Source organism: Muntiacus reevesi, chromosome 4 (assembly GCF_963930625.1).
Source record: "Muntiacus reevesi chromosome 4, mMunRee1.1, whole genome shotgun sequence".
In the NCBI taxonomy this organism is placed as follows: domain Eukaryota; kingdom Metazoa; phylum Chordata; class Mammalia; order Artiodactyla; family Cervidae; genus Muntiacus; species Muntiacus reevesi.
In genome coordinates, this window is record NC_089252.1 from 58,809,143 (window position 1) to 58,823,341 (window position 14,199).

General features: G+C 47.2%; 1 protein-coding gene across 2 annotated transcripts; it reads left to right on the plus strand.

The window, feature by feature from the left end:
• The first annotated feature begins 2,775 nt into the window (after nucleotides 1-2,775).
• On the plus strand, nucleotides 2,776-13,696 carry SERPINB12 (serpin family B member 12). 2 transcript variants are annotated; one of them, XM_065935195.1, is made up of 7 exons: nucleotides 2,776-2,943; nucleotides 6,006-6,140; nucleotides 6,853-6,993; nucleotides 8,531-8,648; nucleotides 9,479-9,621; nucleotides 10,798-10,965; nucleotides 13,292-13,696. In XM_065935195.1, the coding sequence occupies exons 1-7, from the start codon at nucleotides 2,776-2,778 to the stop codon at nucleotides 13,694-13,696; spliced, it is 1,278 nt and encodes a 425-aa protein (XP_065791267.1). The 2 variants fall into 2 exon arrangements, with proteins under 2 accessions (XP_065791267.1, XP_065791268.1); XM_065935196.1 differs by having other exon boundaries at nucleotides 6,006-6,080.
• The last annotated feature ends 503 nt before the right edge of the window (nucleotides 13,697-14,199 follow it).

The window sequence follows — 14,199 nt, forward strand, 5'->3', positions numbered from 1 at the left end:
AGGGTGTCATCGTGTGCAAGCTCCCTCACCTCTGACGGCCTCGTTGTTTTTTTTAATCTGGGGAAGCAGGGAGTGGCCGGCATGAACAACCCTGCTCTTTGTAAAGCTGGTAAGACGCTAATTGTTGAGGTCTGTGCGTTGTCATGCCAGAAAGCAACACCCTTTCACTCTGGGCCACATCCGCCCCAGGGAACAAGGTGACGCTGTGCAAACAGCTGGGAGCCAAGGGTTGGGCTGGGATCATTCGGTCTTTTAATGCAAATCCATTTTTCTCTTCAATATTGTCTGTATCAAACCTTCTTTTAATAGCAGGGAATGAATAGCCAGAATGTCCATGGCCTTCTCCTCCCTTGATTCCAAATTTGCTTTTTTGGTCAGGCCATATGGCATTTGGGATCTTAGTTCCCCAATCAGGGATCGAAACCACATCCTCTGCATTGTGAGTGCAGAGTCTTAACCACTGGACCTCCAGGGAAGTTCCCATTCCAAAGATTTTGATCAAATATAAACATTGGTTGTACAGCCAAGACTTTAAAAAACATAAGGCTACTTGGTATCCAAAAGTTTATGATTTAACAAAAGCCTGTGAAATCGCCTCAACTCAGATATTTTAAAATTTATTTGATTTTTCTACTTCCTTAGTTAACTTGTCACTACCTGAGCTGTGCTTATAGGCAGAATGTGTTGGAGGTGAAGATATTTTTCAGCACACCAAGTTTAGCTTTCAGAGGTGTGAGGCATTATTGAATTTCCAAGCGCACCAGGAACATATGTTTCTTGGAAAGCACCTTACTGGAACCCAGTGTTAATAGCACAAAATGAGAAATACAGTTATGGACAAATTTGGCAGAAAAAAAATGTGACATTAAAAATGGACCAAAAGTTAAAGCAAGAGGAGAAAGTACCCATAGGCAGCAGGCACGTGTGTGATCAGCAGATCTGACATTGAGGGGCAACTTAGCAGAAATAGTAAATATAGTAGAAAGAGCACTTAATTTGGATAAATCTGTGGAATTTTTAATTAATTTATTTTTGGCTGTGCTGGGTCTTCGTTGCTGCATGCAGGCTGCTGCGGTGAGTGGGGCACAGGCTCGGGAGCAGAGGCGCAGCCATTGTGTCTCTCGGGCCCAGTTTCTCAAGGCATGGGGGATCTTCCCGGACCAGGGATCGAACCCGTGTCCCCGGCACTGGCAAGAGAATTCTTAATCACTGGACCACCAGAGAAATCCACAAGTGGGATTTAATCCCTCAGTTTCATCATCTCTAAAAAGGGAGTGATAGTATCTAACTTGCGGAGTAGGATTAAAGCTAATATATATAAAACACGCATCTGGCACAGTTTAAAAAAGTTGCCTAATGCTCTCTTTTTGAATTAGGGTTTATAGACTGAAAAGGTCCATACTTGGGACTTGCCTCGCGGCCCACTGGTTGGGATTCAGCACTTCCAGTGCAGGGGCTCGGGTTCTATCTCTGGTTGGGAAGCTCCCAAATGCCACATGGTGTGGTCAACGAAATAAAAATGCAAACAAATTTTAAAAAAAGATCTAAACTGGGAAGATGCTAAAGCCAGTGTACTCCACTCTGTTCGATGCAGTAGCTGTTTCTTAACACTTACTATGGGCCTCTAGTCTAGTGACAAAAGCAGAAATAAGAGGGCTTACGTTTCCATCTTGGAATACCACAATAGGCAAAAAGACAGAAGAAAGGACATCTCACCTGAGTGGGATGGGTCCAAGGTGGAGGCTTCGTAAGAGTCTCTTGATACTTCTGGAATAGATTTTTGGTGGGCAAAGTTTAGAACCACTAATGAATTCTAAGCCTCCAAGATCTTTCAAGGCTTATTATCTCTTGAACAATGCCAATGACTGACCTCATAGCCTCATGTCCTGTAGGTTGCACGTGGAATGAGTCAGAAGGAGGTGAGGATGTTCCAGTGGACGCAGCCCTGGATGACCGGCTGGACGTTTCCGAAGCTGTAGAACACAGAGGGGAGGGGACGGGGGAAACACTTAGGAGAAGGAGGTGGAATGACCTCGGTTGTCAACTTGACCTTGGGGAAACGGTAGCCTTTGACTTTATTTACCTAATTAAAGGCAGGTCTACAACAAAGTAGGTAGAACTGTGCTTCCCTAAAGCTATGTTTAAACTCTAATCCCCAGTACCTGTGAATGAGACCTTATAGGAAGTAGGGTCTTTGCAGATGTAACAAGTTAAGATGAATTCGTGCTGGATTAGGGTGAGCCTTAAACCAATGGCAAGTGTCTGTGTGTGACACACACGGAAGACATGGGGAAGAACGCGATGTGAAGTTGGGGGCCGAGGTTAGAGTGATGTCTCTACAAGCCACGGGCTGCCGCCAAGGGGGCTGGGAGAGAGGCACGGGCCGGATCTGCCCTGAGAGTCTCCAGAAAGAAGCAATTCTGCCAACACCTTGGTTTTGGACTTCTGGCCTCCAGAACCGTGGGAAAATCCATTTTTTGTTGTCTGAGTCACCCGGTTTGTAGAAATTTGTTATGGCAGGCCCAGTAAACTGATCATACCACTTAATGAATATAGATCTCTATCTGAATCAATATCAATATCCACATCTCTATGTATATACCGTGAGGATAATGACCTTAGTTTTCCAGTTTTTAATGGCACAATGACTAATGGTGTGTGGTTGTATCTTGGGTGTTTAAAAGGAGAACTGTTTACCTACTGTGGCCTGATGATCGTTTTTCTCTCCCTTTTGTTTTGCTTTCTTGTTTGTTTCAGAGTGTCATCAGATTCACAATGGACTCTCTCATCGCAGCAAATACCAAGTTTTGCTTTGATCTGTTCCAAAAGATCAGCACAGATGATTGTCGGAAGAACATCTTCTTCTGCCCGCTGAGCCTCTCGGCCGCGCTCGGCATGGTCCGCCTGGGGGCCAGGAGTGGCAGCGCGCGCCAGATAGACCAGGTGCGGATGGTGCGTAGAGTCTGGGCGCAGAGTCGGGCCCTGATCCCTTGGCAAGCCTGACTGTTCCCTGCGTCCTAGGCTTGCTGGGAACTGTATCTGCCCTGAGATTCATTTGTGGGGCATGCCCTGCTTTCTCTTCAGTCCAACCATACTTCCAGGCTCAGGGGCGCCTCCGGCTCCCTGAGGACTGCTCCATCTCACCAACCTGATGGCCTTTCTCACCACCTCCTGTCTCTGTCTGTCTGCATGCGTGCTCAGCTGCTTCACTTGTGTCCAACTCTTTGCAACCTCATTGACTGGAGCCCGCCAGGGGTTTCCCAGGCAAGAATACTGGAGTGGGTTGCATTCCCTTCTCCAGGGGATCTTCCCAACCCAGGGATTGAACCCGCATCTTTTATGTCTCCTGCATTGTAGGCAGATCTTTACCCACTGAGCCATCAGGGAAGCCCTTGTCTGTCTACATGTCTGGTGCTTTTTTTCTATATAATTATTGATACCAATATTGCCAGTATTTTTTAATATGTGTGTGTGTGTGTTTTCTCTCTCACTCATTCCATTAAATAAAAATGTATTAAGCACCAGTTACGTATCCAGTGGCGAAAGATTCTGGTGCCCTCCTTGCCTTTCTCTCTCACTTCACATCAAGTTTGTCAGAAAGGACTGTTGGCTTTTCTTTTGAAATGTATCTAAGATTCTGGAACTCCCCACCACCTCCCTGATGCCTGCCCCTGACAACTGGATCCAGATTCCTCACAAGCGGCCTTGCTTCCACTGTCAGTGTTCTGAACCCAGGTGCCAGAAGGAGTCTTTAAAACCAAAGTCAGCTCCTGTTTCCTGTTGGCTCAACACCTGGCCCTCCACTTCCCTAATGACAGAAGCCTGAGTTCTTTCAATGGCCTTTGAGGGCTGGGGGTCCAGGTTCTGGGCAACCTGGCGACTCTCTCCGCCCCCCCCCCCCCCCCGCCCTGGCCATACTGACCTCCCACCCCTTCCTTGGGAAATCCAACCCCACTCCTGCTGTAGGGCCTTTGCTCCATCCCATTCCCCTAGGTGACTGATCTAGAATTTAGTCTCCACTTCAGGACTGTGATCAGAGTCAACCTTCTTAAAGAGATTGACTTTGATTTCTCAATCTACGGCTGTGTGTGTTTGTGCGTGTGTGTGAGTGTGTATTTGCTAGGTCCTGTCCAACTCTTTGCGACCCCATGGACTATAGCCTTCCAGTCTCCTCTGTCCATGGGACTCTCCAGGTGAGAGAATACTGGAGTGGGTAGCCGTTCCTTTCTCCAGAGGATCTTCCTGACGCAGGGATTGAACCTGGGTCTCCCACACTGCAGGCAGATTCTTTACTGTCTGAGCCCCCAGGGAAGCCCCTTAAGGCTGCATCCTGGTCCCCAACACTGAGATTCCCACTTGTCCCAGCTGCTTTCCCCACATGGCATTTTCCATCTTCTGACATACCACCTAGAGTAATTAATCACTATTTCATCCCTCCCCCACTAGAACGCAGCCTCCCAGAGGGTAGGACTCTATCCTAGAGCAGCAGCCCAATGCAAATGTGTAGAAGGAATGAGTGACACTGACAAGAGCAACTCCTCCCAGTAAACCACAGGCTCCAGAGGCCGGCCTGACAATTCCCTGATCTAGTCCAGAGTGCAGAGGTTAAGTGTGAACACAGCTGTGTCCCTAAGATGGAAGAGTGAATTACTGGATTGAGGCAGTAGGTGTTTAGGGTCATTCTACTTTATTCATGTACTTTGATTTGGTGTATTACTCCATCCCAGGTGGTGCAGTGGTAAAGAATCTGTCTGCCAATGCAGGAAATGCAGGAGATGCAGGTTCAATCTTCTCCAGAAGATCCCCTGGAGAAGGGAATGGTAACCCACTCCAGTGTTCTTGCTTGTACAATCCCATGGGCAGAGGGGTCTGGTGGGCTACAGTCCATGGGATCACAAACAGTCAGACACGACTTAGTGTGCCCAGACACACGCACACACACACACACACACACACACACACACACACACGCCCCTTACTCCATTAGCCACATTCGGCTAAGTGCAATCGGCGTCCTCCAGGCCAGGTTTCAGATGCTCCTTCTCCAGGCTCTTGGGTGTCACAGCAGACTTACCTTGACGATGCCAGATGCCCCCCTTGGCTCCCATCTTTCTGCAAAGCTCTGGATAACTTATCTTCTGCTCTACTGATTTGAAGCTCTAGGTCAGCACAGTCTAACACAAATATAATTTAAGTCACACATGTAATTAAAAACTTTTTAGTAGCCATGCTAAGAAAGTACAAAAATAGATGAGACTAATTTTAATAATATATATTATTTAACCCAATACCTTGAAAATATATCAACATGCAATCAGTTAAAACATTTAAATAAAATATTTTATATTCTTTTTTTTTTCATACTAAGTCTTCAAAATCTGATGTGTATTTTACACTTCTAGTCAGCTCAGGCCATCTCATAGCCAAGTGTGGTTTGTGGATGCCTTGATATTCTTTTAGCTTGGCTACATTCTTTGTTAAATGCGGTCCCAGGGGCATAGCATTCTGTTTACTTCCCATCCTTCCACTTCACAGCCTGAGTCAAAAGAAACATGTACCTTTCTTTTTTTTTTTACTTTATTTTTAATTAGAGGATAATCGCTTTGCAATATTGTGTTGGTTTCTGCCAAACATCAACATGAATCAGCCACAGGCATACACACACTGTCCCCTTCCCCTCGAAGCTCCCCCCCATCTTCACCCCATCACCCCCCTCCGCTGTCACAGAGCCCCGGGTTGAGCTCCCTGCATCAGACAGCAAATTCTCACCGGCTGCCTAGTTTACATGTGGTAACATACGTACCTCCACGCTGCTCTCTGAGTTCATCCCACCCTCTCCTTCCCTGGCTGCCGCCTTTCTTTAAACCGTTGTTTAAACCGCTGATGATTATTTTGTTTGACTCTGTAATCCTTATCATCGCCACGTTATTGAAAACGTTTCTGAAGCTGTTCAGACTTCCTGCTGTTTGTGCGGTCTCAAAGAGCCCATCTCCACTCTCGCATAGGTACTGCACTTCAACGAATTGTCCCAGAATAATGGAAACGAGCCAGATCCCTGCCTGAAAAAAGCAGAGCAGGAAGTGCCTGCCGACAGCCACCTGGAAGGGCAGAAGGAAGTGGCGGGGCCTCTGACGCTGCAGGTGGGCCACCACGAGCTCTGCCCCTCCGTCCACAGCGCTCCTCCGGGCGGTCCCGTGTGAGGCCACGGTCGTGTCTCCTCCGCGAGGGCCTGGCAGGCTTCAGCCCCACAGCCCCAGCCCCGCAATGATCCCAAGTGACCCAGTTCCTCTCTGGTCACGCGTCTTCTGTGTCCTTGGCTGTAAAGAGTAGGATCTAGAATCTTCTGCTTACGATAAAGACGCTCAGACCACAGCCCCAGGACTCACCTGGGTGTATAGGCCACGGTTCCCCAGGATGGAGCCGGGGTGAGGAGGGTGGGGTCGGGGGAGTGGCACCCCACGCCTCTCTCTCCGCTTCTGCTGTCCTGTTTCCTGCTGGAACCTGTACCGACATCGAAGGCTTTTATGGGTTGTCTTACACCAGGAACAGTAAAGATATTCTCTAGTTTATATATCCTCCTACGTTAGGACGTTTAAGATTCTTTCTTGACTCTTTTTGAAAACAGAGAAACAAGGCACACCCATCTAAAATGCAGTGTGCGCTGTGGAGCCTCCATTTACGTGTTTCCCCTGATCTCGATCCAGCGTGGGAGCCAGGGCAGGGACCACGCTCCCCCTCCGGCCCTCGCTGCTTCTCCGCTTGCTCCCCAACCGGTTACAAGGTGAAATGACTGCTTGCTTTAGGAGGCTTTAACGTGTTTTAAAGATCACCTTTTATTTCTTCTTTTGTTAGACCGAGTCTTCAAAGGATGAGAGTGGACTGCTCAGCTGCTATTTCGGGCAGCTTCTCTCCAGGTTAGCCAGGATCAAAGTCGATTACACCCTGAGTATTGCCAACAGGCTTTATGGGGAGCGAGAATTCCCAATCTGCCCGGTGAGTTAGGCGTGACTGCTCATTAAGACCGCCCTTTGACTTACTATTTCAGAACCATCAAGGAGCTAGATCTCTCACCTGCTGTCTAGAGCACGAACCTCTGACAGGAGGAGGGGACGGTGGGGTGTCCAGGACCTGTTCCGTTCTCTCCCGCACCCTCTGCCGCCCTCCTGCCAGTTTTCACCTTGCACACGTTAGGAGGCCCCTGATGGATGGGAGCGTGGGGAAGGGGAGGGTCACGTGCCTCAGAGCCTCTGCAGGCCTGGAGCTCCTGGGTTTGGTAACGGCGCTCTCTCCTGTGACCTCGACGGTCTCTCCCATTCACGGTGCCGGGTAGAGGCCCTGGTAGCTCCTCTCCCAGCCTCCCCGCTCAAGGCGCTTCTCTAAAATCGCTTTTTATGCCACTATCAGGCCACCTGCCTATGAAATTGTACTCATTTAAGACGCGGTGCAGTGTCGCCGAAGGAGACTGACTGGAGCCAAAAGGCGCAAGTCCTGTCTCTGCGGCTAAAGGCTTTGGAACAGAGAAAGACGCTGCTGAACCCGGGCTTCAGTGTCCTCCCTCGCCACTAGAGGGAGCGCGTGAGCCGCAGCGAGCGTGAGTGGGCGTGACCAATGCACAGGCGGGAGTGTCAGGGGCGTGTTTAAGGGGAGCTCGCGTACTTGGACCAAAATTAGTGTGTTCTCCTATGATGGAGATGAGATTTTATGTTTTTTTTTTTTTTCCCTAAACTAGCTTTATTGAAATATAAATTCATATAACATACAACTCACTTTTTAAAAATGTTCACAGCAGTCATTTAGATACATTACAAAATTCTTTAAAATTGTGGTAAAATATCTAGAGCATAAAAACTGCCACTTTAATCATTTCTAAGTATGCGATTCCGTGGCATTAGTTGTTATCCGTGTTGTGTAGTGATTACCCTATTTCTAAAACGCTTTCATTACTGTGAATAGAAACTCTGTACAGTGCCATTAAGCCGGGTTCTAATCCTAAAAAACTTAACGCATTTTACAGCAAAGGCTCTGAAGTTACTTGCTGTTTGTCCGGTGCTGCGCTGTGCTTGGTCGCTCAGTTGTATCCAACTCTTTGTGACCCCATGGACTGTAGCCCGCCAGCCTCCTCTGGCCCCAGGGATGCTCCAGGCAGGAATCCTGGAGTGGGTTGCCACGTCCTCCTCCAGGAGACCTTCCCAACTCACGAACTGAACTGGGGTCTCCTGCACTGCTGGCAGGTTCTTTACCAGCTGAGATGTGAGTCTCTACAAATGGAATGTCCAAATCTGGTGGGAAAGCTAGTGTCGTTTTAACTGTGGACAGCTCCACAGATAAGAATTCTATACCCTCAGTTAACGCTACAGGCAATGAAGTGTCTCTGTGTATTTAGGCTGGGGGTAGATAGGGACCCCATGCACTCAGTATAAATGACTAGACACTTCCTTCTCGTTAGGCTTCTCACGACTGCTTCACTCCTAAACTGTTAGCATAATTGTATGACTTTATGTCACTATTTCCATTTATCCCAATTTATCAGGAATACTTAGATGGTGTGATTCAATTTTACCACACGACAGTTGAAAGTGTTGATTTTCGGAAAGACACTGAAAAATCCAGGCAAGAGATTAACTTCTGGGTTGAATCTCAATCCCAAGGTAAGAAAGACCCAACACATTGGAGGTGGTGCTCTTTTCCATTTAAAAGAAAAAAGTCAGCCCCGCTTTGCGGTCTCTGGTCTGTTGGGACCAGATGCTCATGTGTGTGGATTGGGTCTGAAGTTTGTTGTGTAGGTGTTAAATAGTTAAAATGCTTAGATGTGTGGGTACTTATTTCTAGTCCTTTGCTCCATCATGAAGGTGAGATGCCTTTCAGCCAAGTACAATACTAGCAGGATGTCAACTAGTTCCATGTTGCTTTAAGGGTCAGTAGGAAGATGGTGAATAGAATATGTTTATTCAGAGGGAAATAGAAATAAGAAGATCCTAATTCTTGCCAACTTTTAGCTAGATTTATAGGTATTTTCTGAGTGAAGGAATGATGGTGATAAGTAGTGAATATTTGAGTTCAACAAAAATGGAAGAATATTTTCAATATGAATCTGCCCATCTGCCTTTTATGGGGGGTTTAGTTTTCTTGGATTAGGCTTCCCTGGTGGCTCAGTTGGGTAAAGAATCCACTTGCAATGCAAGAGACCTGGGTTGGAACCCTGGGTCCGGAAGACCCCTGGAGAAGGAACTGGCTTTCTACTCCAGTATGCTTGCTTGGGAAATCTCATGGACAGAGGAGCCTGGCGGGCTACAGTCCATGGGGTCACAAGAGTTGGACATGACTTAACCACTAAACCACCACCAATTTTCTTGGATTACTTCCTGGATGAGACATACTTTACTCTTGGGAATAATAAACTGCATTAAAAAAATCTGTCTACTTGAATACTTTTGCTACAATTCATATTTAGAATATTCTCTGGAAACTTTTTTTTAAGGTAAAATCAAGGAACTCTTCAGCAAGGACAGTATCAACAATGAGACTGTGCTGGTGCTGGTGAACGCTGTCTACTTCAAGGCCAAATGGGAGAAATATTTTGACTGCGAAAACACGGTTGATGCCGTTTTTTCTCTAAGTGAGGTACCAGAGCACAGTTTTCTAGATATTCACTCACAATTTCCGCTGAATGATGGGCAGTATGTATATTCACATCTCAACTTAGGTCTCTGGGTTATGACTTACATTTACAAGAACATTTGGTTATTAATAAAAGTCAGTGCCTAAAGATTATGAAGCATTTTTGTGCTGGGTGCTTCACTGAGAATTTTTCCTTCATTATTTCATTTCTTCCCCAAAATAACATTATGGAAATGAAATAGGTCCTACTTAGGAGTCCAGGGGGAAAAAATGCAAAGGTTACTCAGTCAAATTCATGCATTAAGATTCACATGTATGAGCATTTGCCTCAAAAACCTGTGTTCCTTATTTCAAAAAAGCAAATATTATTATCAATATTATATGTATTGTATTGTGTATATTACATATGACTTATAACTGTGTATAAGTATTATACATGCATAGAAAGAGGCCCAGTGGGGAACATACATTTATCTATCAGCATAGGTAGCGCCAGGAGAGAGAGATGGTGTTTACATTTGCTTATTTTTCTGCGCTTTCTAACTCTCTGCACAAGTACTGCCTCCAAAATAATAAACGGTGCTTGAAAAAGGCGTGTTCTGAGCCAGGAGCTGCAGAATGGGAACAGCCGTGCTGTTCTCTGCAGCGCGGCTCGCGCTCCTGTCGGTTGGCGGCCTGCCGCGTACCGTGAGGCTATCAGGAGGCTGCCGGCGCCCTTTCCTCTGGCAGAAGCCCATGCGGCAGGAGTTGTTATTTAGTACCCAGAAGCTTAGCATTTAACCAGTTTCCCACTGATGCTTCTGTGGGCCCGTCCAGGCCAGTAGGGATGGAGCGTCACGGAAGGCCAGAGCCTGGGTGGAGCAGGCATGGAAGAGGGAGCTGGCAGGGCTGGTTTCAGCTGGCGAGGCTGTGGGTAGACGCCTGGATGGACATCCTACTGACAAGGGGTCTTAGGACCTGAAGAACCTACCAAAACCGTGGAAAGATGGGGTGTTGACAAAGTAAGGGCCCCCTGGTCAGTGGGCAGAAGGCTTCGTTAGACTGGATCCCTGTGGCTCTGAACTTTCGGGGGAAGCCCCTTCTCATCTGGATGGACCATGTTGTCAGGGAAGTTGGGGACTGTGTAGGTTTGTGAACCTCTTGTGGCCATGCTGTGACTTTCTACCGTGTCCACCTCAGAGTGAAAAGCAGAATGTGAAGATGATGAACCAGAACGGGCTGTTCAGAATTGGCTTCGTGGACGAGCTGAAAGTGCAGATCTTGGAGCTTCCGTACACGAAGGGGAAGCTCGATATGGTTGTGCTGCTGCCGTCTGGCTCCTCGGACAACCTGAAGGCCCTGGAAGAGGTAAGTCTTCACTTGCATATCTCTGCAGCTGCAGTCCACGGGGTTGCAAAGAGTCGGACACAACTGAGCGACTGAGCAACAATGACAACAACGTATTTTGGCGCTCCCCTTGTGGCTCAGATGGTAGAGAATCCACCTGCAATGCGGGAGACCCTGGTTCGATTTCTAGGTCGGGAAGATCCGCTGGAGAAGGGAATGGCAGCCCACTCCAGTACTCTTGCCTGGAGAATCCCATGGACAGAGGAGCCTGGCGGACTATAGTCCATGGGGTCGTAAGGAATCCGACACGACTGAGCGACTCACACACACACACACAAACACACACTATATTGTATCATATCATCTTGAGGAAGGATGGTATCTGGGCTATCAGGGAATCAGAGAATACATACAAATCTGAACTCATGAGACATTTATTTCTCATTTGCTGAGAACTAAAGAACAAATTGCTGGAAGAAATATCAATAACCTCAGATATGCAGATGACACCACCCTTATGGCAGAGAGTGAAGAGGAACTAAAAAGTCTCTTGATGAAAGTGAAAGAGGAGAATGAAGAAGTTGGCTTTTAAGCTAAGCCAAGCTTTAGCTCAACATTCAGAAAACTAAGATCATGGCATCTGGTCCCATCACTTCATGGGAAATAGATGGGGAAACAGTGGAAACAGTGTCAGACTTCATTTTTTGGGGCTCCAAAATCACTGTAGATAGTGATTGCAGCCATGAAATTAAAAGACACTCCTTGGAAGGAAAGTTATGACCAACCTAGACAGCATATTAAAAAGCAGAGACATTACTTTGCCAACAAAGGTCCATCTGGTCAAGGCTGTGGTTTTTCCAGTGGTCATGTATGGATGTGAGAGTTGGTCTGTGAAGAAAGCTGAGCACCGAAGAATTGATGCTTTTGAACTATGGTGTTGGAGAAGACTCTTGAGAGTCCCTTGGACTGCAAGGAGATCCAGTCAGTCCATCCTAAAGGAGATCAGTCCTGGGTGTTCATTGGAAGGACTGATGTTGAAGCTGAAACTCCAATACTTTGGCCACCTCATGTGAAGAGTTGACTCACTGGAAAAGACCTTGATGCTGGGGGGGATTGGGGGCAGGAGGAGAAGGGGATGACAGAGGATGAGATAGCTGGATGGCATCACCAACTCAATGGGCATGAGTTTGAGTAAACTTCGGGAGCTGGTGATGGACAGGGAGGCTTGGCGTGCTACCATTCATGGGGTCGCAAAGAGTCGGACACGACTGAGCGACTGAACTGAACTGAAAGAACAAATGCCAAAAATATTAGATAGGGCTTTCTTTGCTCATCTCATGGTTCTCTGCAGTTATTTTTCCAGACCAAGAGATCTGGAAGCGGAGGAACTTGACAATTGCAACAAATGAAATAACTCTTCCTTTTTCCTGAATATCCGTATGTCTGGCCTCTTCTCACACTGTTTTGGTGTCGCTCAGTTAGAGACTCTTTAGTTTAATCCTCTTTCTTTGTCCTCGTGCTTTGACAGAAGTGGAGATGCTGACGTTGAAGCAAATTACTTGTGAAGTAGGAATTAATAAAGGCTGGGGAATTAATTAAGGAATTAATGAAGGTTCAGCTTGGTGGTGTGGGAGTGGGGAAGAGAGAAAGTGAGACAGAAATACAGGGATGTGGGAGAACAGGTGTGACAATGAGAATCATAACTATCATTCCAAGTTTATCACGTGCAAGCATTATGTGCGGGCTTCCCAGGTGGCGCTAGTGGTAAAGAGCCCGCCTGCCAATGCAGGAGACACAAGAGACACGGGCTCCATCCCTGGGTTGGGAAGACCCCCTGGAGGAGGAAATGACACTCCACTCCAGTGTTCTTGCCTGGAAAACTCCATGGACAGAGGAGCCTGGTGGGCCACAGTCCACGGGGCCACAGAGAGCCTGACCTGACAGAGCGACTAAGCAGAGCAGCGCCATGGGAAGTGCTTTGCAGACACCATGGAGCTCAGTCCTTGCAGAACTCCAGTGGTGGTGTCTGTCTTATAAAAGAGGAGGCTGAGCTGCAGAACATCAAGGATTGGCCAAGCTCACCCGACCTATCCACATGAGCTTTCCTGGGCATCGGACACTAACCTGTCAGACACCACAGAACAGAGGAATCCACATTTTCTGGTGTCTGTTAAAGAAGAAAGAGATTTTCTTGGAAGACGTTAAATGAAATCAGAGGATTCTGAGGCAAACACCTTGAGGATTGTTACCAGCGGTGGAATTAGTCTGAGGCCCCCCTTGGAAGTGTGTAGGGCATCCTTTGCAAGCTCATCATCTGACCTTGAATATGATTTTCTTCTTCTTGTAGCTTGAAAGGAATATCACCTACGAAAAACTCATGGCCTGGAGCAGTTCAGAAAATATGTCAGAAAAAAGAGTAGCCGTCTCCTTCCCTCGGTTCACCCTGGAAGACAGCTATGATCTCAACCCTATTCTACAAGACATGGGCATCACGGATATCTTTGATGAAACAAAGGCTGACCTTACAGGAATCTCTCCAAGTCCCAGTTTGTACCTGTCAAAAGTTGTCCATAAAACCTTTGTGGAGGTGGATGAAAATGGCACCCAGGCAGCTGCAGCCAGTGGGGTTGTCGGTACGGAGAAGTCCTCACCGTCCTGGGAGACATTTAATGCTAACCGCCCTTTTCTCTTTTTCATCAGACACAACAAAACCCAAACCATTCTCTTCTATGGCAGGGTCTGCTCTCCTTGAAAGGGAAACACGGTCTGGTGCTTGGAGCTGGGAGAAAGCGATGATAAGATTCACCCCTGGTATCACACGGGCATTTGTGTTTTCGCTAACATCCAAAGCTGCCTGAATTTCATCGCGACTCCACGCTCCGCACCTCCGGCTGTTGGTCCTCACTTCTCCTGACCTTTCTCTCACCCTGTTGCAGGTTCTCGTCTAAGTCTTTTAGAACTAAAAGGTCCTTGCTCCCTCCCCAAACTTTCACCACCCTAAGCTTTCAAGCATATAAATTTACCTGCTGTGACCTGAAGGTCAACATAATTGAGGATGATATAGATTCTAAGTTACTGACCTGCTTATAAAGGAATCCTGAAAGTTCAAATCATTAGTCCGCTTCTGGGAACTGGCAGATTCAGGAAATACTTTTCCACGGGTGGCAAGAGAAAAGGTTTCCGTGGGATCTGTTTTGGAAACAGCTGAGTTCCTGCCGCAGCTGCAATCCTGGTGCCCCGGGGCGGGGGTGCTCC